This window comes from Lissotriton vulgaris, chromosome 10, assembly GCF_964263255.1.
Source record: "Lissotriton vulgaris chromosome 10, aLisVul1.2, whole genome shotgun sequence".
NCBI lineage: Eukaryota > Metazoa > Chordata > Amphibia > Caudata > Salamandridae > Lissotriton > Lissotriton vulgaris.
In genome coordinates this window covers 1,009,233,323-1,009,259,660 of record NC_141698.1, presented here as the reverse complement: position 1 = coordinate 1,009,259,660, position 26,338 = coordinate 1,009,233,323, and the positions used below count along the sequence as shown (strand labels likewise).

At 45.3% G+C, this 26,338-nt stretch overlaps 1 protein-coding gene across 1 annotated transcript in view; it reads right to left on the bottom strand.

Moving 5' to 3' along the window:
* Window positions 1-26,338, bottom strand: part of ACP3 (acid phosphatase 3) — a 263,609-nt gene that overhangs the window by 18,091 nt on the left and 219,180 nt on the right. The window contains exon 9 of the mRNA XM_086942048.1: window positions 20,594-20,700. Coding sequence (XP_086798174.1) covers window positions 20,594-20,700 — 107 coding nt within the window. The remainder of the gene's footprint in view (window positions 1-20,593; window positions 20,701-26,338) is intronic.

Below are 26,338 nucleotides of genomic sequence, written 5' to 3'. Positions count from 1 at the left end.
TTGCAGGCTAGAGCAAACATACGTGGTTGGAACAGTGACGGCTGGTATGGAACAGGGGTGGTGCGGCAGGTGAAAAAAATATATAACACTTACCTCTGCACGGCCGCCGTCTCTTCTCCACTTCTCTTCCTGACTCCCGGAAACAGGAAGCTCACAGGCTCCCCTAAGCCAATCACAATGATGCTGTCTCCAGCATGACAGCAGCGTCATGATTGGTCTGAGCAGCCTGGTTCGGTGCTCTGACAGGTAGTGGGAGCCTGCGCATGTTCTCCACTCAGGCTTTACAATACAGTCAGGTGGAGAACATGCTAAGTGCGCCTGACTATTTGGCCGGCACAAGACAGCCGGCCAAACCGTCATGCGCACTTAAGTACACATATTTCCTCCTCCCCCTACTTTGACAGCCCAGCCTCATCCCGCCCTGACCTGGCTTGCCCTGAAAAATTAAATTATAATAACATTGTGTTATTATAATTTTGTTTTTCCTTTTATGCACTGCTGAAAAGCAGAGGAGTAAAATGCCTCTGCCTTAGCGGAGGAGCCGCCGCAGAGTTGGAAGTGTCCGATGCAGTGTGGCATTTCAGGGACGAAGAGGATGTCATACCTGAGGTTTTCAGCAAAGCGATGATCATGTAGAATCATCTGCCCCTGGAGCCCTTCATATGTATCTTGATCCGAAGCATTATTACAGGGTTCTACAAAGACATACTGGGCTAGTTTCAGTCCCAAACTGCAATTTCAGTAGAAAGGCTGCACTTTTACAACCAATGTGTACTGGCAAAAATTACATGAAGTTGAAAGGATCCATGGGTGTCTTGGCGCTATAACTCTGCTTATTGTCTCTGTGATAAACATTATCGGACTTCAAAAGTGATGCAATGAAAATTATTGGTCAAACAACCAAGTTTTCAACAATGTTCTAAACTGAAGTAATGAAGGTGAAGATCTAATCATCATCGGAAGGGTATTCCAGAGTCTGGCGGCGGTGTTCGTAAAACATCTATCACCCCATGTGACCGTCCTGGTCCGTGGCACTGCCAATTGGTGAAGCTGTTCAGATCTAAGTGATCTGTTAGGTTGATAGAAAAAAAGCTTCTGTTTAAGAAACACCGGGCCAAGACCGTTTAATGCTTTGAAGGTGAGGCACAAGGTTTTAAATCTGATCCGATTTCTCACAGTTAGCCAGTGGTAGTTCCTGATTACTTGCTTAATAGATTGAAATTTGGGAGTGCCAGATAATAGCTTGCTGCTGCATTTTGGATAAGTTGTAATTTGGCCACCACCCGAGATTGAGCGTTTGCAAATAATCCATTGCAGTAATCCAAGGACGAAAGAACCAAGGAGTTCACCACTGTTTTTCTGCGTTGTCTGGAAGAAATGGTAAGATTTTTTTGAGGAGTCTAAGTTTGTGAAAGGCTGACAATGCTACTTGATTGGCATGGTTGGCAAAATTCAGCTTTTTCGAAAATTATCCCTAGGTTCCTAACCTTTTGAACGGGTACTGGAAGAGCTCCAAGTGGGGGGGGGGGGCACCAGACTGAAGACCACAGCGGAGATAACTTTCCAAAGATCATTACCTCAGTTTTCTCTGAGTTAAGTCTTAAACAGTTCCCCGCCATCCACTCCTTAATTGCCAACATGCCTTCCTGAAACCGAGCGGCTACTTCTTCACCATCATTCTTGATGGCAAGCACCAACTGGGTGTCATCGGCATATGTGGTAAGGCTCATCCGGTAGTTTTTAATAACCCTAGCTAAGTCCGACACATAGATGTTAAAAAGTGTCGGACTTAGAGATGAGCCTTGCGGAACGCCACATGGTATATGTACATCTCAAGGTCGATGGAAGAATAAATAAGTATAAAAGTGTCTAAATGGATTATTTCTTTTTTTGTAAAATTGATTGTATAACTGACTGATTAAGTGTATTTTAGTGAATACATGGGTTAGTGAGTAACTTTTAAATATGTAAATACCTGGATCAGTCTCTCACTTTGTGTATACGTGGCGGCATGGGTTGGTGAGTAGCTACATGAGTGTCTATATGGGTTATTAGTTGTTTTTTTGAGTATCAGTATGAGTGTATGTATGGTTCGGTGGGTGGTATTACTTAGTGCATAGATGAATGAATGAGTGACTCACTGTATGTGTTGAAGACAGCATGTATGCAGGACTGTTAAGGTGGATGAGTGTATATGGGTGTGTTAGTCAGTGAATGACTGTCTCAATAGTGTCTTTATGAGTAACTACATATGTTTTAGACTAGTATATGTGAGTATTGGTGTATATAAGTGAGTATATGTGAGAGATTGGAAGAGTTCCTGTAGAAATAAGTAGGTGTTTCTATCTATAAGTGACTGTTTAAGAGAGTAAGTATGTGTAAGTTTCAGTAGAAGTAAGTGTGGTAGTGTGTGTATATCTGTATATGCAAGTAAATGGATGTTTTATACTTTGCATGTGTGAGTATGTGTGTGAGTAACTATAGATGAGTGGTGGTGTGTAACAGGATGTATAGGTGTATGAGTACATATCAAGAGTGAATACACGTATGAGTGACTGTATAGGACTGTTGGTGAATGAGTGGATGTGTGTGTAGATCTTGGAATTACTGAATAGGTGTGTTTTAACTGGTATTGGTATGTGCATTGTTTTGAAAATCTTAGTTTGTATTTTTGAGTGTGTATCAAAGGTTATATTAGGCTGAGAGGAGGTCTGCCACTCTATCACAAGGATGATGTCATCAGTGATGTCATTAGTGATGTCACTGACCATGTCATGAGTGATGTAATATGTGACGTTATCAGCAGTGCATTGTGGGCGCGCAAGTTATAGTTAGCTGAACTAACTTACTATAACGGGGGAATTTTAATGGTTTTGTACGAGTGAAATGTCCAGCTAACTATAACGCCCCTGAAACCTATGGTTTTTCAGTGAATTTCTAAGGTTTTATAAATGCTAATTTCTAACTATAACGTGCCTGAAACCTATGGTTTTTTCAGTGAATTTCAAAGGTTTTTTAATTGCTAATTTCTAACTATAACGTGCCTGAAACATATTGTTTTTTCAGTGAATTTCAAAGGTTTTTTAAATGCTAGTTTCTAACTATGCCTACAGAGAAAGGACATGTGAAGAAAGAAAAAAAAGCACAGAGAGAAGCAAAAGAAATGCAGAAAGAAGCAACAGAAGTCCTCAAAGACGAAGAAAAGAGCAGCAAGAAGGAAGACGTGCAGAAAAAACAAACAGAGGAGCGGAAAGAGGCCTTGTTGCAAAACCATCCTGTACCCTCAACTTTTTCAGATGGGTACTGGCGATAACTGACTCTGACTAACCAGTCCTATAGCCAAGACACTTATAATACAGTGAAAACACCTACATACACTGGGGAACACTATGCGTTGGGGTACCCCTGTGATTACCATGCCTCCTCTGTAAGCCCCTAGTACATAATAGGGCAGGGGGATTAAAACTACGTCTTAAAACGCGCCACAGGGCGCGTTTGCACACTGGTGAAGGGAGGGGCATGTGCTTGATGTGACATGTGTGCAAACACACCCTGTGGCCGTTTTAATTTGGGGGATTTAGTCCCCTTGAATCCTGAGGGTCCCTTGCGTCCAACTAGCCAACTAGGTAGCTCCAGTGAGCGCCACAGAGCTGCGTTGCAGAGAGATGTAAAAAGGGGCACTGCCTGGACCACTGCTCTGCAACGCAGCGCAGTGGTGCTTACTGGAAGCACCTGGTGGGCTAGTTAGCCCCCAGGGGCCCTCAGGATTGAAGGGGAATTATTTCCCCAAATTAAAACACTCCACAGGGCGTGTTTGCACACGCCACCTCGGGCCCCGTCCCCTCCCTTCCCCACTGTGTAAACACGCCCTGTGGCCGTTTTAAGTTGGGAGATTAATTCCCCTTGAATCTTGAAGGTCCCTAGGGTCAAACTAGCCCACTCGGTACCTCCAGTAAGCGCCGTTGCAGAGAGGTGTAAAAAGGGGTACGCCTGGACCGCCTTTCTGCAACGCAGCGCAATGGCGCTTACTGGAAGCACCTGGTGTGCTAGTTGACGCCCAGGGGCTCTCAGGATTGAAGGGGAATTATTTCCCCAACTTAAAACATTTCACAGGGCTTGTTGGTACACATCACCTCAGGCCCCGCCCCCTCCCTTTGCCACTGTGTAAACGTGCCCTGTGGCCGTTTTACGTTGGGACATTAAGTCCCCTTGAATCCTGAGGGTCCCTAGGGTCCAACTAGCCCACTAGGTACAGGTACCTCCAGTAAGCGCCACAGAGCTGCGTTGCAGAGAGGTGTAAAAAGGGGTGTGGCCTCTGAAAACCTCTCTGCAACGCAGCTCCCTGGCGCATACTGAAGGTACATGGTGGTCTAGTTGACCCTCAGGGACCCTCAGTATTGAAGAGGAATTAATTTCCCAACTTACAACTCGTCAGGGGGCGCGTTTGCACAATGGTGAAGGAAGGGGGCGGGGCCTGAGGTGACATGTCTGCAAACACACCCTTGCGGAAAATCAATCGTCTTTGGTTTTTTTGGAAGAGAGAGCAGGTTTCCTGCTCTCTCTTCCAAAAACCAAAGCAGTTTGCTATGGCAGGGCGGGAGCCGCGAGGCTCCCACCAAGCCATAGCAAACAGCAGTGTCCCGGTGGTGGGCACCCCAGGACACTGCAGGAGCCGACCCTGGGGGGTGGCGGTCCTCAGAGCCATTACAGGCTCTAGGAGGGGGGGCCACGCGGCCCCCCTCCCAAGATTACCAAAGCCCCGGAGAGGTGGTGGTCCAGGGCGTGTTGGGGGGGTTCGAGCCACCCCATACAGGTTATTTTTTTTTTAAAAGCCACGGGGTGAGCCCCCCACCCATATATTTCCGAAGCCCCGGGGGGTTGTGGTCCCCAGGGCTGGGGGGGTTGTGAGTCCCCCACAAATATTTTCATAAAGCCCAGGGGGGTGGCGGTCCCCGGGGCTTGGGGGGGGGGGCTTTGAGCTTCCCCACCCATTTATGTTTGAAGTCCCGGGGGTGGCGGTCCCCGGGGCTGGGGGGGCTGTGAGCCCCCCACACAAATTATAGAAAAGCCCCGGGGATGGCGGTCCCCGGGGCTGGGGTGGCCCTCTGGGCCCCCCATTACATTAAAAATATTGCCCCCAGGACTGAGCCCACCCAGGGACTAAATAGGGACTAAATAGTAACGAAGCGTTTTTTTTAGCGGAAGGATGCGCGGATCTTACGTGGGATCCCCTGAGCAGGCCTAGGGGGTCAGGGTGTTTCTATCCTGCCCCCTTTTCGTGTTTTGCGCATTGTTTCTGTTTTCTTGTGCCTCGGTTCTACCTAGGCACAAGATGGCTGCCAATACTTCACGATTTGGAGTGTTGACAGCCAATTAGCATGAAGCTCGTGATCGGGATGGTGCGCGGGTCTTCCGCAGCCATAGATATCGAAACTTTTTTACTTTTGCTTTTCTCAGAAAATACTGAACGGTTTTACACCATTTAAAGGGTTCTTTCTGAACCAAGGGCTACCTTTTTGCCAAATTTGGTGTAATTCTGTTCAGCAGTTCGGGCTGTAGCCGTGTCTAAAGTTTCCATTGGGAAATTGCATGGGGAAAACACGTTTTGGGACCCCCCTTTTTTCTCTGCCCATGCTTGACGAATCACCCCAAAATTTCAAGATAGGAGCGGACCGGAGCGTCCACGAGTTTTGAAATTTTCGGGAAGATTCTGCAACCGGAACCAAAGTTATTGGGAATAGAATGTTGCGTATTTCCTACGGAAAATAGGTCCTAACTATAACTACCTACAGGTGACCGCCAGTAGGTAATGTAATGTTGATATATATATATATATATATATATATATATATATAAAAAACCGCACTCCTCGCAGATAGGAAAGGAGAAGAGGCCACACGAGGGAACTTTGCAGGAGCCGTTTTAATGGTGGACAGCATAGCAAAATGCATTTCGGCAATAAGCCTTCTTCGGTTGCTGTTGCTGACACGTGATGACCCCACCTGCATCTTTGAAATGTCCAGTACCACCCTCATTGGAAGGTAAGTAGGCTCCCGCCCCCAAGTCACATGTTGATTCAACCATGGTGGCACAAATGAAACTTCAACTCCCAGAAGACAGTGCTACTGGCGAGTATTACAGGGGACGGCAGACAAAGTTCAAGGTAAAGATGCAGTACTGAAGTGAGGTTTGCACGCTAAATAATTAGTCTCACGCTCTCCCTCCAGTCCCCAACAGTTCAAACCTCAAGCGTAGTGCAGCCAAGAGTTGAGCCAAAATGTAGAGCCGAACAGTCAATGAATCCGACTCCTCGTTAAGTAACAAGCTGCCGCTGGCAGTAGGCTGAGGCAAACACAACACTTGAAGCGGGCAGAAAATGGTCCGGGAAACGGTAAAACAAACATGCTTTGGAAGCAGGTGCCAGCACGTTTCTGCCACTTGTAGAACCGGAGCCTCCAGCGCACCTCTGGCATGTGCGCGAATTAGATAAAAAACCGCACTCCTCGCAGATAGGAAAGGAGAAGAGGCCACACGAGGGAACTTTGCAGGAGCCGTTTTAATGGTGGACAGCATAGCAAAATGCATTTCGGCAATAAGCCTTCTTCGGTTGCTGTTGCTGACACGTGATGACCCCACCTGCATCTTTTAAATGTCCAGTACCACCCTCATTGGAAGTTAAGTAGGCTCCCGCCCCCAAGTCACATGTTGATTCAACCATGGTGGCACAAATGAAACTTCAACTCCCAGAAGACAGTGCTACTGGCGAGTATATATATATAATATCCTTTAACTTCGATTCCTCGTATGTGCTGCAATACCAAAGCAGCCTAGAACAGAAAATAGAGAACGGACCAAAATTCGGTTTTCTTCAATGTTTTATTTTGCTTGTCGCCTCATGACGTTTCGGCTCCCTTGAGCCTTGCTCACATGACAGCGAGTTGTGGTGAGAGGTGCATATTTAAAGTGCTAGTGCTACATTGTGATTGGGCCACCATTAGTCAACATGGTGAAAGGACTGCCAGTAAAAACAGATAACGTTGTACAATTATCCTTATTACTAAAAGGGCAGATTAACACAGTAATGCTAAAATCAATTCTGGTGAAATACCAAGCATTTCATTAATCCTGTTACAATAACGCCTATATTTACACATGTTTAAGAATATACACATGAAAAAGTATCACAATAAGTGAATGTCACTAAACATGCGGCATTAAAATAATTTTGGGATAAATCCCCTATCCTTGCATCAAGGATCTAATTGGGGCCCATCTTACTAGCCTATAGTCTAAATGGAAAAAGTGCAAATATATTGAAGTATCAAAAATCAATTGTCCGACGTCCCCACACACCAACAACAAGACTGAGCCCAGTCTGGTATTGGCGGGATCAACTTCTGTGAAGTCAATAATGATTAAACGAATCTACATGTATACATTACTAGCCAGTTACGCATAAGCAAGTCTGTTTGATTGTAAGGATAACTCAGACTCATTGGGAACAAAAGTAGAAATAGGAGGACTTCCATATGCTTGTTAAAAAGACATTGTGAACAACATTATAAGAAGCATATTAGAGAAATATTTCAAAAAACCTAAAAAAAAACTAAAAGAAGCCTAAAAAAGAACATCATGAGTGTTATATAGTACAGCATGTCCAGACAGATCAGGAAACATCTAAGCAGCCATGTTTCAATACAGACTATAGTATTCATGGGTTAACCAAACGTATAGTATAACACGCACAATAATTTGTATTGTCCACCATAGGTGTAGCAGCAGTTATGACCAAATTCTAGCAAATTCGAGCCAAATCATACAAATTCTTGGATTGACTGGAAGAATAACACAAGATAGTGAATTCATATCAGTCCAAAACATTAGTGCAACATAACGTAAGATTAAAAACCATTCCTACATGAATAAATACATTGATTAACAGATGGGCACCTGAACAGGAAATATGATAATGGTTCCCACCCCCCACTAGTTAAAAAATCATTGTAATAAATAGTCTGGTTAAAAAGGCCTATGTTGCACATCAACAGATAGGGGGATCAATTGATTCTACCAAGCTAGTTTAATGTAGGCAAGTGTAAAGGTCTTCTGTTACATTGAGCCCCCCTGGTTGTTTGCTATTAAACTGCAAGATGTATTTAGTTTCAAGTTTGCGCAACTTAGTTTCCCTGTTGCCTCCCCGTCTGCTGGCTTGTACAGCATCGACAACATAATATCTGAGCTCACTGTTGTTACTCTGATGAAATTGTTTAAAATGTCGGGCAACAGGATAAGTATTGTCTTGCGATGTAATGGCTCGAAGATGCTGTAGTATGCGCTTATGCACAGGCAATTTGGTACTGCCCACGTACCGGAGTGGGCACGGGCATTCCAAGACGTAGACTGCATAGTCAGATTTACATGTTAGGGTCTTCATGATTGGGTGGTCCTTGATCCCAAAGCCGTCCCTGTAGCTGGTGTGATTGACCCCATGTGTACAGGCTTTACAGGATGGGCACTTATAAAAGCCGCCCCTGTTGTGCAGCCAAGAGATTTTATTAAGGACTTCAGGGCCAGTATCCACCAGCCTGTCCCTCATATTGGGTGCCTTGCTATATGTAATGGCGGCCCATTTGGGTAACTGATGCCCAATCACCGGATCTTTAAGTAATATGGGCCAATTCTTGTTAATCACCCTACATATTTCCTTATGTTGAGAGGAGTACCCTGTGATGACCCTGAATGTGTTTATGCTGTCACCACTCTTGGACTCAATTGTCATATTGTCAGAGGTAGCCTCTGCAGGTGTGGTGTACTTTGCTAAGAGGGATTCACGTGAGAAGCCCATAGATTTATGTATGGCTGCATCAATCACCTTCCGTGTATAACCTCTTTCCAGAAACCTTTCACAGCTAACAGCTTGAGCCTCCACTAATTCACGCTCATTGCTGCACAGTCTCCGTAGGCGTAACATTTCCCCATAAGGGATACTCATGATAAGATGAGAGGGGTGGGCACTCCCAGCATGCAAAGTGGTGTTGCCAGCTGTACTCTTACGAAAGAGCCTAGTTTCCAACCTGTTATTATGTACATACACTTCTGTGTCAAGGAAGGGGACCTGGTGTTGACTCATAGTCGCTGTAAAATGAATATTTAACTCATTGTCATTGAGACGATCAACAAAGTCGATCGCCTCCTCCTTGCTCCCCCTCCAAATAATAAACAGTTCATCAATGAACCGGTGCCATGTGATTACCTGATTCGTCATTTCATGCTGGAAGTGGGTCCTGAAGACCAGTTCCTCCCAAGCCCCCATGTGAAGACACGCGAAGCTCGGGGAGAAACTGGCCCCCATTGCCACACCTTGAAGTTGCCTGAATAGGAGACTGTTGAACATAAACACATTGTGCTGTTAACAAAAGGTTAACATTTGAATTATCATAGCAGTGTGTTGTCTGAATTTGACCTCCCTCCTCCCCAAGTAGTATTACACTGCTGCAATGCCATCTGCGTGGCAGATACTAGTATATAGGGAGGTAACGTCAAGGGCTAACATCCAATCACCCTCCTGCTATTGGATGTTCTCAAGTTTGACCAAAAAGTCCCCTGTGTCCTGGATGTAGGAATCCAGTGATTTGACATGGCCCTGCAGGAAATAATCAATATAAATAGACGGTTTTTCCAACAAGCCACCTCTCGCCGTGATTATAGGCCTGCCAGGGGGATTGTTCCGGTCCTTGTGGACCTTGGGGATAAAGTATATTGCTGGGGTCACTGGAAAATCTGTTTTTAAATACTTGTATTCAGATTCCACCAACAGTTTAATCGATTTCCATTTGTGAAGTAGTAGATGGTATTCACTCTGCATCTTTTTTGTTTCATCACCCTTTAGTCGTTCATAATGGTCACGTTGGTTTAACTGGTGAAATGCCTCCTTGTCATAGTTGATTTTGGTTTGGAGCACCACATTGCCCCCCTTGTCACTGGGGCGGACAATCACCTTGTTATCCTTTCGAAATTTGGCCATCAGAGCCTCGTATTCAAACGTCACAAAGTCATACTTGTGTTTATTTTTGCAAGTTTTGCTATATAGATCTTATATATATATATTACCTATTGGCGATAGCCAGTAGGTATATATAGTTAGGACCTAGTTACCATAGGAAATTCCAAACATTCTATTGGGAATAACTTTGGTGCCGATTGAGGGATCTGCCTGTAATTTTCCTTAGATTTGCCTCGCTGCTTTCCGCTACTTCCCTGAAAGTTTCGGGGGGATTCGTCAAGTTGGGGCTTCAGAAAAAAGGGGGGTCCAAAAAACATGTTTTCCCCATGTTAATTTCCATAGGGACATTCTGACAAGGCTACAGCTCGAACGGCTGAACGGAAGTACACCAGATTTGGCAAAATGGTAGGGACTGGTATGCAGCAGTGCCTTTTGTATGTTTGGTGAAAATCCCTCCAGTAGTTCTTGAGAAAATTGAATTTGAAATTTTTCAAATGGCATTTTCTATGGGACCTTTAGACACGGCTACAGCCCGAACGGCTGAACGGAATTACACCAAACTTGGCAAAATGGTAGGGACAGGTATGCATTAGTGCCTTTTCTATATTTGGTGAAAATCCCTCCAGTAGTTGTTGAGAAATTGAATTTGAGCAAATTATATATCTATATGCGCTCAACATTCTATTGGGAATAACTTTGGCGCCAATTGAGGAATCTGTGTGTAATTTTCCAGAATTTTGGCCAGCTCCGCTCCTTCCCTGAATGTTTTGGGGGGATTCGTCAAGCAGGGGCCGAAAGGGAGGTCCCAAAACGTGTTTTCCCCATGTTAATTTCCATAGGGACCTTTAGACACTGCTACAGCCCGAACGGCTGAATGGAATTACACCAAACTTGGCAAAATGGTAGGGCCTGGTATGCAGATGTGCCTTCGCTATGTTTGGTGAAAATCCCTCCAGTAGTTCTTGAGAAATTTGAATTTGAAAGTTTTCAAATGGCATTTTCTATGGGACCTTCAGACACGGCTACAGCCCGAACGGCTGAACGGAATTACACCAAACTTGGCAAAATGGTAGGGACAGGTATGCAGTAGTGCCTTTTCTATATTTGGTGAAAATCCCTACAGTAGTTGTTGAGAAAATTGAATTTGAGCAAATTATATATCTATATGCGCTCACCGTACGCGCACCATACGCGTACGTGCGCGTACACTTACATGCGCGAGCGAGTTTCTGATTGGCTGGCAGTCGACTGTCAACATTCCAAACTGTCCAAACCAGGAAGTGTTGGCCACCATCTTGTTTTTCAGGAGAACTGAGGCACAAGAGAGCCCAAAACAAGAGTGGAAAACACGAAAAGGGGGCAGGGTAGAGACCCCCCAACCCTCTAGCCCTTCTCAGGGGGTCCCAAAAGCACCCCCAAGGGCAAGTAAAAAAAAAATTCCCAAAAATCGCGGGGTACGCGCACCGTACGCGTATGGTACGTGTACTGTGCGCGTACCCCGCGATTTAAAAAAAATAATAATTTTTTTTGCACTTGGTGGTCCTTCTGGGACCCCCTGAGAAGGGCTAGGGGGTCAGGGGGTCTCAACCCTGCCCCCTTTTTGCGTTTTCCACTCTTGTTTTGTGCTCTCCTGTGCCTCACTTCTCCTGAGAAACAAGATGGCTGCTCAGGTGGTCCCAGAAGGATAATAACATATATAAACCTTATCCGCTAATAGAAATAGCATTTACGAAACCTTTGAAATTTATTGAAAAAAAATATAGGTTTCACGCCTGATATAGTTAGGAATTAGCATTTAAAAAACCCTTGCAAATTCACTTAAAAAAGCATAGGTTTCAGGCTTTATATAGTTAGGAATTAGCATTTAAAAAACCTTGCAAATTCACTTGAAAAACCATAGGTTTCAGGCCTTATATAGGTAGGAATTAGCATTTTAAAAACCTTGCAAATTCACTTAAAAAAACATAGGTTTCAGGCCTTATATAGTTAGGAATTAGCATTTAAAAAACCATTGAAATTGCTCCTATATAGTTAGTTGTACTAACTATATTTCGCGCACCCGCAATCCACTGCTGATGATGTCACATATTACATCATTCATGTCATGGTCAGTGACATCACTGATGACATCACTCATGACATCTCAAATGACATCACTGATGACATCTCATTTGGCATCACTTATCACATCACTGATTATATCATTCATGTGATAATACGATGCACCTCCTCACACTCTAATATAACCTTTGATACACCCACTGTTAAATACAGACTACCATTCTTGAAACCATTGACACACCAATACCAGTTACTACATACGCACTCACTGATTCCAAGGTCTACACACACATTCACTCATTCACCCATAGAATCACTCATACATACAGTCACTCATCAATACAACACTATCATATGCACTCATACACCTATACAGACACTCCCACCCTGCCACTCATCCATGGTGTTACTCACACACCTAGTCAGTCATGCAAAGAATCAATGACACTTCCATTTCCTTAACTATACAGTTATACACACAACACCTAACTTATTCAAACATATACTAACACATACTTACTCAATTATACAATCTATACAATCACTGATACAAGTACACTATGATCCATACAGCCACTCGCACATTCACTGGCTCTCATGTATAGTCATTTATATATGCCAACTCTCACATGCACTGTGTTTTACATATGTACTTACTTGGACATGTAGCACTGAGATATCCATTCACTCACCAACACACCCATGCACACAGTCAACCGCTCATATAGCTGTTTCCACATGCACTCTAGAACTCTTACACCTAGTGAATCAACTGCTCACACATCTATGCACAGAGTCACACACCTCCCAGCCACTCACACACACACTCAGTCTCCCATTCAAATACTTGGGCAACCAATCAATAACCCATATAGCCACTCATATAGCTACTGATCAACACATGCAGCAGCTTACACAACAACAGACATACTGATGCACACATTCAGACAGTTTAGTCACTAACCCATGCATTTAGTAAGACACATTTAATCACTCACTCATACAGTCAGTCACGCACCTACTACATCCTTCATCCAGACACTTATACATCCACTTATTCTTCAATATGTAAAACATATTTAAACTTTACAGAAACACACAGTCACTGGATGATGTCATCAGTGATGTCATCAGTGATGTCAAATTAGATGTCATCAGGGATGTCATCAGTGATGCCATCTGAGATGCCATCAGTGATGTCATCAGTGATGTCACTGACCATGTCATGAATGATGTAATATGTGACATCATCCGCAGTGGATTGCGGGTGCACGAAATATAGTTAGTACAACTAACTATATAGGAGCAATTTCAATGGTTTTTTAAATGCTAATTCCTAACTATATAAGGCCTGAAACCTATGGTTTTTTAAGTGACCGTCCTGACGCTCTCAGAAGTGGTCGCTCCCCACGCTCCCTGCTCTCCAGTGGTATCGTTGGCTGCACGCGTTGCTTTGCTGCTTTGCTGCTTTGCTCTGTGCTTCTCGTGACTGCTAGCTGCTGCTTGTCATAGCGCTGTACTGCTAGAAGCATTATAGAGTGTTTTTAATTAATTATAGCGCTTTCCAGACTTAAGCTCTGTTTTGAATCATTTGCGCAGACCCAGTTATAACGCTCGCTGTGTAGCTTTGACCCTAATTAGCATTGCTCGTTTTGTGCATCGATATTTGTAGTGCTTACTTCTCAGATTGTTTAAGCTCATCAATTACTCTGTGTGCCCCATCCTGTTTCCAGTTTCACTTTTGCTGCCATTTTGTTGTTGTTGTGCCTCGGAGCCCGTCCTCTCCGCCCGCTCCCGCCTCCCAGCTGATCCTCCCTCCCACTGACTGCATAGCCTGTCCCCTGCCTTCAGAAGCGCTGTGACCGTCCTGACGCTCTCAGAAGCGGTCGCTCCCCACGCTCCCTGCTCTCCAGTGGTATCGTTGGCAGCACGCGTTGCTTTGCTGCTTTGCTCTGTGCTTCTCGTGACTGCTAGCTGCTGCTTGTCATAGCGCTGTACTGCTAGAAGCATTATCGAGTGTTTTTAATTAATTATAGCGCTTTCCAGACTTAAGCACTGTTTTGAATCATTTGCGCAGACCCAGTTGTAACGCTCGCTGTGTAGCTTTGACCCCAATTAGCATTGCTCCTTTTGTGCATCGATATTTGTAGCGCCTACTTCTCAGATTGTTTAAGCTCATCAATTACTCTGTGTGCCCCATCCTGTTTCCAGTTTCACTTCTGCTGCCATTTTGTTGTTGTTGTGCCTCGGAGCCCGTCCTCTCTGCCCCACTCCCGCCTCCCAGCTGATCCTCCCTCGCCCTTCCCTCCTCCACTAACCACTTATGACAGATGCTTCTGCGCGCAGCGTTCACGCGCAGCGGTCGCGCCCCATGCGCGGCGAAGTGCGCCAAAGGTAAGCCCGTCTACGCCCGTTCGCGCCTGGACCGCGCCCAGCGCAAGACCCCCTGGTCCTCGCAAAACCCACTCCACCCGCATAACATACGACGCCGCTACCCTCTTTGCCCTTAACCCCGGACGCACACCACAATGCTGCGAAGCTGCCCCAGGACACACCCATGGACCATTCGCCTGCCACTCCTGCAAGTTCGCCTGCATCAGGACCCACACCAAATCCACTTCCTCTAAACACAGCTCCGACTCTAACCACCTGAAATGCATCCTGCTGAACACCCGCTCGGTCCACAGAGACGCCACTGAAATCTGGGACCTACTCGACACTGCATCGCCGGACGTCGCCTTCCTTAAAGAAACCTGGATGAACGCCTCATCAGCGCCCGACATCGCCATAGCCATCCCGGACGCCTACAGGATCATCCAAAAAGACCGCACCAACCAAACAGAAGGAGGCATCGCCATCGTCCATAACAACACCATCCGAATCACGACCAGCTCCGACGATAACCTCGCGACCGCCAAACATCTTCACTTCCAGATCCACACCGACCCCAGGACGACACTTAGAGGCACTCTCATCTACAGACCACCAGGAACCCCCACACAATTCAACGAAGACATCACTGACTTCATCAGCCCACATGCCCTCACCTCCGAGAACTGCATTCTACTGGGAGACCTCAACTTCCACCTGGAAAAGAAAAACGACAGCAACACCACCACCCTTCTGGACAACCTGGCCAATCTCGGACTCAAACCACTTTGCCGGACACTCGCTCGACCCTATCTTCACCTCCAGCAAACACATCTCCTTCGATCACACCACAGCTCTCCATTGGATGGACCACAGCTGCGTTCACTTCAGCTACAAAAAGACCACGACCCACAACCCCCACAACCTATTCCTCGAAGAAACTGGAACAAAATCACCACCGACCAACTCTTCACATCGCTTAACCAAAACCCTCCTGCCATATCATCGGACCCAAACCAAGCTGCCACCAAACTCACACAATGGATCACCCACAGCGCTGACGAATTAGCACCCTTGAAAAACCACCAGATCAAACAAGGTAGCAAAAAGGCCCCCTGGTTCAACGATGACCTTAAGAAATCCAAGAAGTTATGTTGTACCCTCGAGAAAACCTGGAGAAAAAACCCAACCACTGACAACCTGAACACTTTCAAGGACGCCAATCGCAAACACCACCAATTGATCTGATCCACCAAGAAATCAGCATTCAAGGATCGACTCGACAACAACGCCCACAACAGCAAGGAACTATTCAACATCGTCAAAGAATTCACCAACCCCACCGCCGGCACCAACGACATCACTCCCTCCCAAGACCTCTGCGACTCTTTATCCTCTTTCTTCCACAACAAAATCGCCGCCATACATAACAGCTTTGAAAACCAGTCCGAAGAACAGTCCACTCCACCCACTTCCGAACCAAAACAGCACTCTCACAACCTTTGCGCCTGGAACCCAATCACTACTGAAGACACCATCCGCCTGATGAACTCCATCCACTCAGGTTCACCAACCGACCCATGTCCCCACCACATCTTCAACAAAGCAGACTCTATCATCGCACCCCATCTCCGAGATGTCATCAACTGTTCCTTCAACTCCGCTACCTTCCCGGAAAGCTGGAAACATGCCGAACTCAGCGCCCTTCTGAACTTAAGAACTACCACCCCATCTCACTCCTCCCATTCCCTGCCAAAGTCATTGAGAAAGCCGTCAATAGTCAGCTCGCTGCCTTCCTTGAATCCAACAATTCCCTCGACCCCTCACAGTCCGGCTTCCAAGCCAAAAACAGCACCGAAACCGCCCTCATCGCAGCTACAGACGACATCCGAACGCTACTGGACAACGGAGAAACAGTTGCCCTCATCCTACTTGACCTCTCCGCCGCCTTCGACACAGTCTGTCATAGCACCCTCATACAACGCCTCAGCAACGTCGGAATACAAGGAAAAGCTCTAGACTGGATCATCTTGTTCCTCGCCGGAAGAACCCAGAGAGTCCGCCTCCCTCCATTCAAATCAGAGGCCACCGAAGTCATCTGCGGTGTACCACAAGGATCATCACTCAGTCCCACCCTCTTCAACGTTTACATGAGTCCCCTCGCATCCATCGCGCGACAACACAACCTCAACATCATCTCCTATGCAGACGACACCCAGCTGATCCTCTCCCTCTCCAAAGACCCAATCACCGCCAAAAACAATCTACACGAAGGAATGAAAGAAGTAGCCCAATGGATGAAGAACAGCCGTTTAAAACTAAACTAGGACAAAACGGAAGTCCTCATCTTAGGACCATCCCCCTCTGCCTGGGACGACTCATGGTGGCCATCGGCCCTGGGTACAGCACCCATACCTACAGATCACGCACGTAACCTGGGCTTCATCCTAGACTCCTCCCTCTCGATGACCAGACAAGTCAACGCCGTCTCATCTTCATGCTTCAACATCCTACGCATGCTCAAAAAAATCTTCAGTTGGATCCACATCGAAACAAGAAAGACAGTCACCCACGCACTGGTCACTAGCCGACTGGATTATGGAAATACCCTTTACGCCGGAACCACAGCCAAACTACAGAAAAAACTCCAACGCATCCAAAACGCCTCAGCCAGAATCATAATGGACATCCCCCGTCAAGCTCACATTTCCGGTCACCTGAAAGACCTCCACTGGCTCCCCGTCAACAAGAGAATAACGTTCCATCTCCTCACCCACGCACACAAGGCCCTCTACGACTTAGGACCCGAATGCCTCAACACACAACTGTCCTTCTACACACCCACCCGCCAACTACGATCATCCAATCAAGCCCTCGCCGCAATTCCGCGCATCCATAGATCCACCATGGGAGGAAGATCCTTCTCCTACTTAGCGGCCAAAACCTGGAATTCTCTCCCCACTCACCTCCGCCTTACACAGAACCACCTCTCCTTCAGAAAGCAGCTAAAAACCTGGCTATTCGATAAGTAATACACCCTGCCTCCCTCAAGCGCCTTGAGACCCTCTGGGTGAGTAGTGCGCTATACAAATTCCTGAACTTGAACTTGAACTACACACACCAGTGGCTGCCAACCAGTTCAGATCTCAGTTTGAGATCTGTTGGGATCTGCGGAGGCTTCGCGTTCCTAGATATACAAAGTTTTTTAGCATTAATTGCTCAAAACTACTGAATGGATTTCACCAAACTTGTTTTTATGTAAATCCATTCAGTAGTTTTGAGCACTGAATGCTAAAAAAACTTTGTATATCTAGGGACGCGAGGCCTCCGCACATCCCGACAGATATCAAGCTGAAATCTGATCTGGTTGGCTGTCACCACCTCAACCAGGAAGTGGCGGCAGCCATCATAGGACCCGGGACTCAGCCCTAAAAAACAAACAAAAAAAAGACACAAGGGGGCAGGGTAAGGAAACCCTTCCCCCCTAGGCCTGATCGTGGGATCCCAGAGGGACCCCGCCTGGAGATAAAAACATTAAAATAGAAAATTGACGCAAATTTGCAAAAGATCCATGACTGTCTCGAAATTTAAAAAAAAGCAAATGCAGGGTGGGCAAGGGCCCAAGAGGGAAAGGGGGGGTTTATTTTTTGGGATTGGGGGTGGGGGTGGTCATGCCACCCTTCCCCAGGCCAATTTCGGTCCCGGGAAGCCCACCCTCTGGGCTCTGATGTTTTATTTAGGGGGAGGAGGGCACACTACCACACTTCCCGAGCAGATTTAGGCCCCAGTAGTGACCCCATCCCCTGGGGCCTGGCGTTCATTTCCGAGGGAGCAGGACCAGCAACCCCCCGGGCTGTTTTTACCCTCAGGTACCCAATCACCTGGGGTCAAGGGTGTTTGGAGGAGAAAGAGGATATGCAGCCCCTCTCGCGGGTCTGTTTTTGCCCCAAGAACCCCATTCCCTGGCATATTTGTTATGGGGAGGGGGCCGGGCGGCCTCCCTCCCCGAGCCTCTAAAGGCCCCAAGAACCCATCCCCTAGGGCCAAGAAATTACGTATAAGGAAGGGGGCACCCCTTTCCCTGAATCTTCTATGGCCCAGAGGACCCAATCCCCCCCCCCCCCCCCCCCCCCCTCCCATGCCCTCTCTCTAATATACCCAGGTAAAATGTTCACTGCTTTTTTTCCAAGCTAGTTTGCTACGGTCTGGCCAAGCTTTGCTTACTGTGCCATAAAGGTTATATTGCCCTATGGACCGCCAGTCTTTCTTATCTGGTACCCTTACTGGCTGTCTCCTAGGATCTCACTGCAGGCATTGACTATCTGGTACACCATTTGCATATACATGTGTTTGCCCATTTGTCTCAGCCACTCTATATGCTGTGTCAAAAAGTGGAGACCCCAGAGGTGAAATGTGTAAAGGATCTAAATGTGGAGAAGAGGGTGGAAATGGAGGGGATGGTGGAGCAGGATAAACAGAGATGGTGGAGCAGGATAAACAGGGCTGGTAGCCTCATCTTTCATCTTCTTTAAATTAATCTTATATTGAGAGTCCTCAGAAGGAAGCTTGCGTTTAACTGGAGATTAAGCATGAATATGTCCTGTATCGGGATGGATATGAATTTTCTCTTGTTTGGGATCCAGTTTGGGATGAACAATGTCCAACTTAGAGTCAGAAGGTTCAAAACTTCTGACTGTCTTTTGATTTCGGCCCGAAGGTTTCGATGCTGGGACTTGCTTTTAGGAGTGAAAGATTTTGGTTCTGAAACATGCTTTCCTTTCAGCGTGGAGGATTTCGGCTCCGGAATTTGAACTGGAAGGTTTTGGATCAGAAGAGGATTTTAGTCGATTCGGTCCCGAACTGACAGGCTTGACTAACTGTTTTGGCGCTGAGCCGGAAGGCGGGGCATCAGAAACATCGTCTCGGTGCCGACCTTGGCCAGAAGGCAGAGGTGGTGCCGAAGCCTTAGGAGTTTTGGGTATGGGCTTAAGGGGCAAGAGTTCATTGGTACTAACGGCATCCTGTCCCGGAGGCACGTCTTCAGACTCTATGTCTATCTCGAGTTCTGAATCCTACTCTGGAACCGAGATGGCCTCTTCTTCTTCTTCTGCTGCTGACACTTCATGCTTGAAATCTTCACAGAAGATATCCGGAGTGTGTTGAATATTCTAACGTTGCATTTCATGACGTCGAGCCCGTCAACCCCAAAAAGTATTTTTGGACTTAAACGATTTACAAGCATCGCAGTCGTCTTCTTTGTGTTCCGGAGACAAGCACAAGTTACACACTTTGTGTGAGTTGGTGCAAGGGTACTTAATGTGGCACCGAGGGCAGAATTTAAACAGAGTCCATTCCATCGACAGAAGCCGGACAGACGTGGTCAGGCCTGAAGGCCGCCCCCAAAATTTTTGATAGAAAATGAAGGATTTGTTGACCAAAGCAATATGCAGAGAAGTAGGAAACACGTACGAAACAATACCGTGGAGGGTAGAGTGGATTGCGCACCGAGGGGAACCCGTAGAACGGTTTAGAACCGGAGCGCAGCAATACACATACGAACCCGATGGCGACAAAAACTATCTAATAATGGAGTGGATGCCCATGCGCATTATCACCGAAAGGAGGAGTCACCTTACCTTGTGACTGGAAAGACTTCTTCTAAGAAAAACAACTTGCAAACATCCATAACCAACACTAGAGGGCAGGAGTATGCACAGCATGTGTATCTACAGCTCTACATGCCTCAAACATATATTAAGTGATGCTTGACTTGTCTCCTATCCTAAGTTTAGTTACTAACCAATATTCTAAAAAAAAAAAAACTTTTAAAAACTCTTAAAAGAAGTTCTAATGATAGGTGTCATGACTAGCAACCAAGGCCTAAAAAGAACACAATTTCTGCAGGTCGGGCTAGAAATCACCCATAGCTCTTCCACAATGTACTACTTGTGGTCTGCCAAATGCCATTACAGTTAAGAGCCACAAATCACATCTTCGTTAATATCACTGGTGAGATTGCACATAACATCGCAAATTTGTTCTTACTTCTGCCCCCTCCACATTCAACAAATGTACATCATAAAGTTAAATGCAAGCTTTTAGATGTGATTTAGTATGCAGTGTGCACTAAGTAGAAAAGAACTCTTTGAGAATACATACCCGTTGTCTTCCTGATAGAGCTCAAATATTTGGCAAGCAGCATATGGAGGAAGCTGGTCATTATAAACATTGAGCGCCATCTGGAGAGCTATTAGAGCAGTGTCGTGCTGCAGAAGTAGAAAGGGATACAAATTCAATGTTTAGACTCTGAGGATGCTTATTGTACACAGAGCCACTCTCTGTACTCATATCCTCTTTCCTGCTCATGGTTCACTGTTCTGGAGCTTAAAGTAGATTATCTATTCATGCCAAGACAGGTTGAGCCTAACTGCTACACTCAACCTTCTTTGTGTCTTAGTTGTTCATTTTCAAGTTATATTCTAAACCTTTAATAGTAATACAGAATATAGAATATCAAATATAGGTTTAATGAATTCTATACCAAACCACATGATGACAACACATTATAGAGAGGAATATGTCCTAGATAAATATGGAATACAAATATCATACTGTGAAACTGTACAAGTAGCTGAGAGAAGTAAATGTATCCTGCAGATACACTGAGCAGCTCAAACAAAATCTAGGGCACTTCACAGGTGCCTCTAAACAAGTTCTAAGAAAAGATGGTCAAAGAGATCTGAGTCCAGAATTGTAAATCCGTTGTGATAGGGCAAAGGTGTTGATTGCCAAATCTACTGACTCTTGCTAGTTGTAAGAAATCACCATCAATTGACTGGTGTACCCCCTGATTTAAACCCTATCTGTATTTGCTGGCTGAGGAACTCTGTGCACTTTGTCCCTGCTAACCAATAGTAGAAAAGCTCGTCCCTTTAACATGGCTGAACTGGTATACTTCTCACTATCATATTTACTGTACCTAGAATTCCCTTGATAATGGTATATGGGATACTCACGGCCATTAGTGGACTGCAGCATCTACTGTGCCATCCGCTCCTGTGGCAGTGCAAACATTGCTTATCAAAGTAGCCTGACTGAAGCAGTTTACAAACTGCAATTTTACATGTCAAAATAAACCCTTTTGCAGGTCAAAACCTTTCTTTCAAATGTTAATAAGTCGCCCCTATTTAGGCTTTATAGCCCATTGTTAGACTTGGGATCTTAGGAGTGGTTATCCCTGACTTTTTGCCTCTACCTCCGGTATTTGTGATGCTGTGTCGGATTTTGTTCATGCTGGCTTAGATGCTTTGTGCACTTTTCCACTGCTGAGCAGTGTAAAAGTACAAGTGCTACTGGATTTAAGCAATCCTGGCTGATGAGGGGTGAAACCCTGAAACCGGTTCTAGGATGCTTGTTTCCGGTCCAGGGAGGACCTGTTTTGGCAGTTCGGGCTGGACTGCTCCTATGAGGCACATGGTCAAGACTGATTTGCATATGGCCAGGTTCAAACTGGGGTAACTTGGTGAGCAATAGAATGATGGATTTAACCCTGATCTCTAGACTGGGGCTGAATGTTTTGATTTGTTCTGCATTCCGTCCATCAATTGTTTGTCTTTTACCAAAGTACAAGTGCTCCCTGTGTAAATTTTATTCCAATTGGTTCTTCCTGATGCCATATCTGATTTATCGGTAAGTCCCTAGTAAAGTGCACTGAGTGAGCCAGGACCTGTAAATCAAGTGCTACTAGTGGGCCTGCAGCACTGATTGTGCCACCCACATGAGTAGCCCTGAAAAGTTATCTCTGACCTGTCGCTGCAATGTCTGTGTGCAGTTTTAAACTGCCGTGTCGACTTGCCAAGTACACCCACTTCCCTGGCCCTAACCTTCCCTTTTCCTAGATGTAAGACACCCATGTGGTAGGCCCAAGGTACCCCCAGGGGCAGGGTGCCGTGTATGTGAAAGGTAGGATATGTACTGGTGTCTGCGACATGTCCTGATATTGAAATACAGTGTATTTCGTTTTTTACTATGGAAAGGCTATCTGCCACATTAGATAACATGGGAGATACTTTGTAACATCTTACAAGTATAACTTCCCATTGGTACAAGATAGAGAAATAAAGTTTAGGCTTTGCTGAACTCAGAATGTAATAACACATCTTTTAGTAAAGATGGTTTTTAAATTATGTGTTTAAAAATGCCACTTTAGAAAGTGGGCATTTTCTCATTTAACCCTTCTGCAGAGACGACGCAGCGCCTGCAACTGCAAGAACCGACGCATCGCGGGATAGCCGCAGAATAAACCGAAGCAGCACTGCTTGCCGCATCGATCACCAGCGCATCCTGCATTTCCACACATCGCACCTGTGTGCCAATTTTTCCCGACGCATCACCCGCAGACCAGAACCCTCTTGGAATCGACACATCACATCGACACAGTCCAGATACAAGGCATCACTTCTCCTGCGTGCAGCAGAACTGTTGCATCGGCTCCCTAAGGACTCAAGAACTGACGGATTCCCTTTGTTTCTCGATGCTTCGCTTGTCTGCAGCTGTTTGATCTTGTGAAATTTGACACATCTACGGGTACTTTGTGTGAAATCACGCATCCATAGTTTCCTATGGACCCTGTTACTTGAAACCTTTTAAAAGTCATATTCTTATTACATGTATGTTGGATTTTTGTCATTTTGGTCTTGTTGTGCTTAGATAAGATACTTTATTTTTCTAAACTGGAGTGGTGTCCAGTGCGGGGACACACAGTTTCCTAGTGTAACCAGGCGCTTTATAAGCTTTTTTATTATTATTATTTATTATTATTCATTTTTGTGGTGTTATCACTGTAAATACTGTGTGTTTTGAGTAAAAATACTTTACAAATTGCCTTTGGGATCAGCCTGTGTGCTCGTACCAAGCTACCAAGGGGATGAGCAGGGGATATCTAAAGTGTCCCCTTATCCTGACTAGAAGCAGGAGTCAAAGGTATCTACCTCTGCCAACTAGAGATCCCCATTTCTAACACCCATAAGCCAGGGTGCATGGTATTTAAAAGGCAGATATGTAGAAAGTTAATGTTACGCATGCGCTTACAGTGCCTGGCACCTAAGATGTATTTTCAGTTTAGCAATACTGACTGTTTCACTGAGAAACACTAGGGTGCACTATTTAAATTTAATAATGCAATCTTTGGCTAGGAAACTGCTATAAACCTCATTCTAGGACTGATTGTAATATGATTTAAAAACCCAATTCAATTTTGAGCTCAATTATTCTAATTAATATTAAATAAAAGGTATTTTCAGAAGTTACCCTTTTTCTGCCTAAAGCTTCTGAAGGCTAATTTACATTTGTCTTCAACTGCAGCCCTTTGATTGCTCAAGCCATGCCTGAGGAGTGAAAATTGCTCCCAGAACAGAGACAAAAGCTTGGGTGTGGGTGGTGTTGGTTTATTCTTATGTCAGAGTGACAATGTGGGTTGTGCCCAGGAACTTAACTCACTTCAAAGAATTCTCCTCTGCCACAGGCATATGTCAGAAGAGACCATTGGGCAGGCCCTTCTTTTGTTTTGTCCCCCCACTCATGCAGGCCCCTATGCGGTGGGGGAGAGGCTATCCCCAGATCTGGTATGGAGTGACCACAGAGGGAGAGCTGCTCATTTGCCGACCACTCCTCTAGGATGGGCACACAGGCTGTGCACAAAGGGAGAATGGTTTCACAATCTTGAATTTAGTCATAGAGGGGCACTGTGGGATTGTTTGCAGCAAGGTACACAGGAGATGCTGAAAAGTGTGTAGGGTAACACTTGGGAACATTGGTTAGGGAATAGCCAGACGTTGCTCCCTCCTAGAAGCTGGTGCCAGGCATAAATGGGGCTCGCCAGCAACCTCTTTTGGACATGAGGACGATCAGAAGAGGGCTGAACCTGATGTCTAAGAACTGAGAAGAGCCCTGGAGGACCTGCTTCCTCTTGTACCCAGGACAAAGAAGTAGATTTCAAGGGTCATAAGGCTGAGCTGTTCAAGCTAAAGGGACATAACAAGCTACAAGGGGCCTTACTGACAACTGACCAGTTACAATTGACCAGGCCTGGATCCTGCTGTGAGCCTCTGCTGGAGTTAATCCTGATGCTCATATGCTGTTGGTGAGGTGTTGGGACCATTGGCTCTGTCTGGCTTAACTTCTCCTATCCCATCTGAAAACCTTGGCATTAAGAACTTTTTGGGATCCACAGACCTCCGAAGGACTGGAACAAACCTGCTTTTTCATGAAAGCAAATCATCACTGCCAGGATGTCGCAGAGATGGTATCTAGTCTCATTGAATCTTCTTTGGCTAAAGCCTGCAGTCTAGCGTCTCTGGAGGAATAGAAGCTCCAAAAAGTGACTAAATGCAAATCTTGACCAGGGCGACGCCAAAAGTATCTGACCGGTGGGGGACTTTTCCTGGGTGCAAAATTTGAATTCCTCCCACTCACAGCTTTCCCACCAAAAAACAATTGCTTCACTGACACCTCATCCAATGGCTATAAGCCCTCTGATGCTTTGACCCTCTGAAGATTTTTGACATCTATTTTTGAGACTAAGTCTCAAAGCAAAACCTCCAACCGATGGAACCTGGCTTCTTTGTCCAAACTATGCTTCATCACTGTCGGCTTCAACCTGGAGCTACGTCCCAGTCTACTGCAAACTGTTGACATTGGCTGGCGTTTAAAGGTTTTTGTTACTATTTTTACTTTAAACTTTAAAAATTGATATCTCCAGTTCCCCTTTTGGGATTTTTGTCATTTTCTTCATTACAATTTACTCTAGTTTTCAAAGTTTTAGAGTTTTATTGTTATTGCTTTGTTGGTTCCATAAAAATAACTTACACATTACCCATAAGTTGAGCCTGTCTGCTCTGTCCCACAGCTACTAGTGGGTTCAACTCAGATTAATTTAGTGACTTTAGTGGCTCACCTTGGCAAAGATTGTGCTTATTAAGTAAGGTAGGTATTCAGCCCCCCCCCCCCAAATAATATGTCAGTTTCTTAAACAGGTTTATTCAGTTCAGTGCTGCATAGGGACAAATTATAACACATTGCTCCCCATGCCCATAGGAAATGCATTGCTCATCATGCCCATAAGGAATAATGTGCTTTTTCGAATTTTTCATACATCAAAAGTTACCAGATGCCTTTATCTGATCAGGGACACCATATTGCAGTTAGTTTAGTCTTGCCTCTATAAGTAATCCTAAACTATAATGCTAGTCCATCTGTTCAAGAGAGAATAACTACAACTATGATACCTAATAATTCATAATAGGTTCTGAAGTCAATGTTCAGGACTGGAACATGGCACCCCTGGTGAATCTGTTTAATTCTTGTGGCTCGAAGAACGATCAGGTTCATTGTGGCTGTATCAAACTTTTCTACTGGAATAAACCTTTTACTATAAGCCAGCCTGTGGAGTCTCATCAGTTGGACACAAATGGTTTTAGTGGAGACGAGTGACTGGCGATCAAACTCCATCCGCAGCTTCTCCGTTTGTGGATTAGCGGTTGTTAATACAATAGTCTTGCTATGAAATATTCAGCATGAGAAAACCTTACAGCATCAAATCAAAATCTTAAAGCTGAAATTAATCTAAAACTTGCAATTAGATTGGCTGTAATGTTGCACTCACGAGCCCACTGCATGCACCGACTCTCGCATCTGATCAGTAATGTAGAACCAAGAGCGCTTGATTTCCTAGAGTGAAATACTAACGTACATCATCCTTGGTGAAGCAAATGTTGAGGTGAGCTGTGAAACCAGCAATTAAAGCTGAAGCACTGAATGTGACTCACTGTGATCAATCATGACTAGGATTCTCTCCCCTGCTGTTGTGGACTCCATTTATGGGGTGGCCTTTGGGATATTTCATAG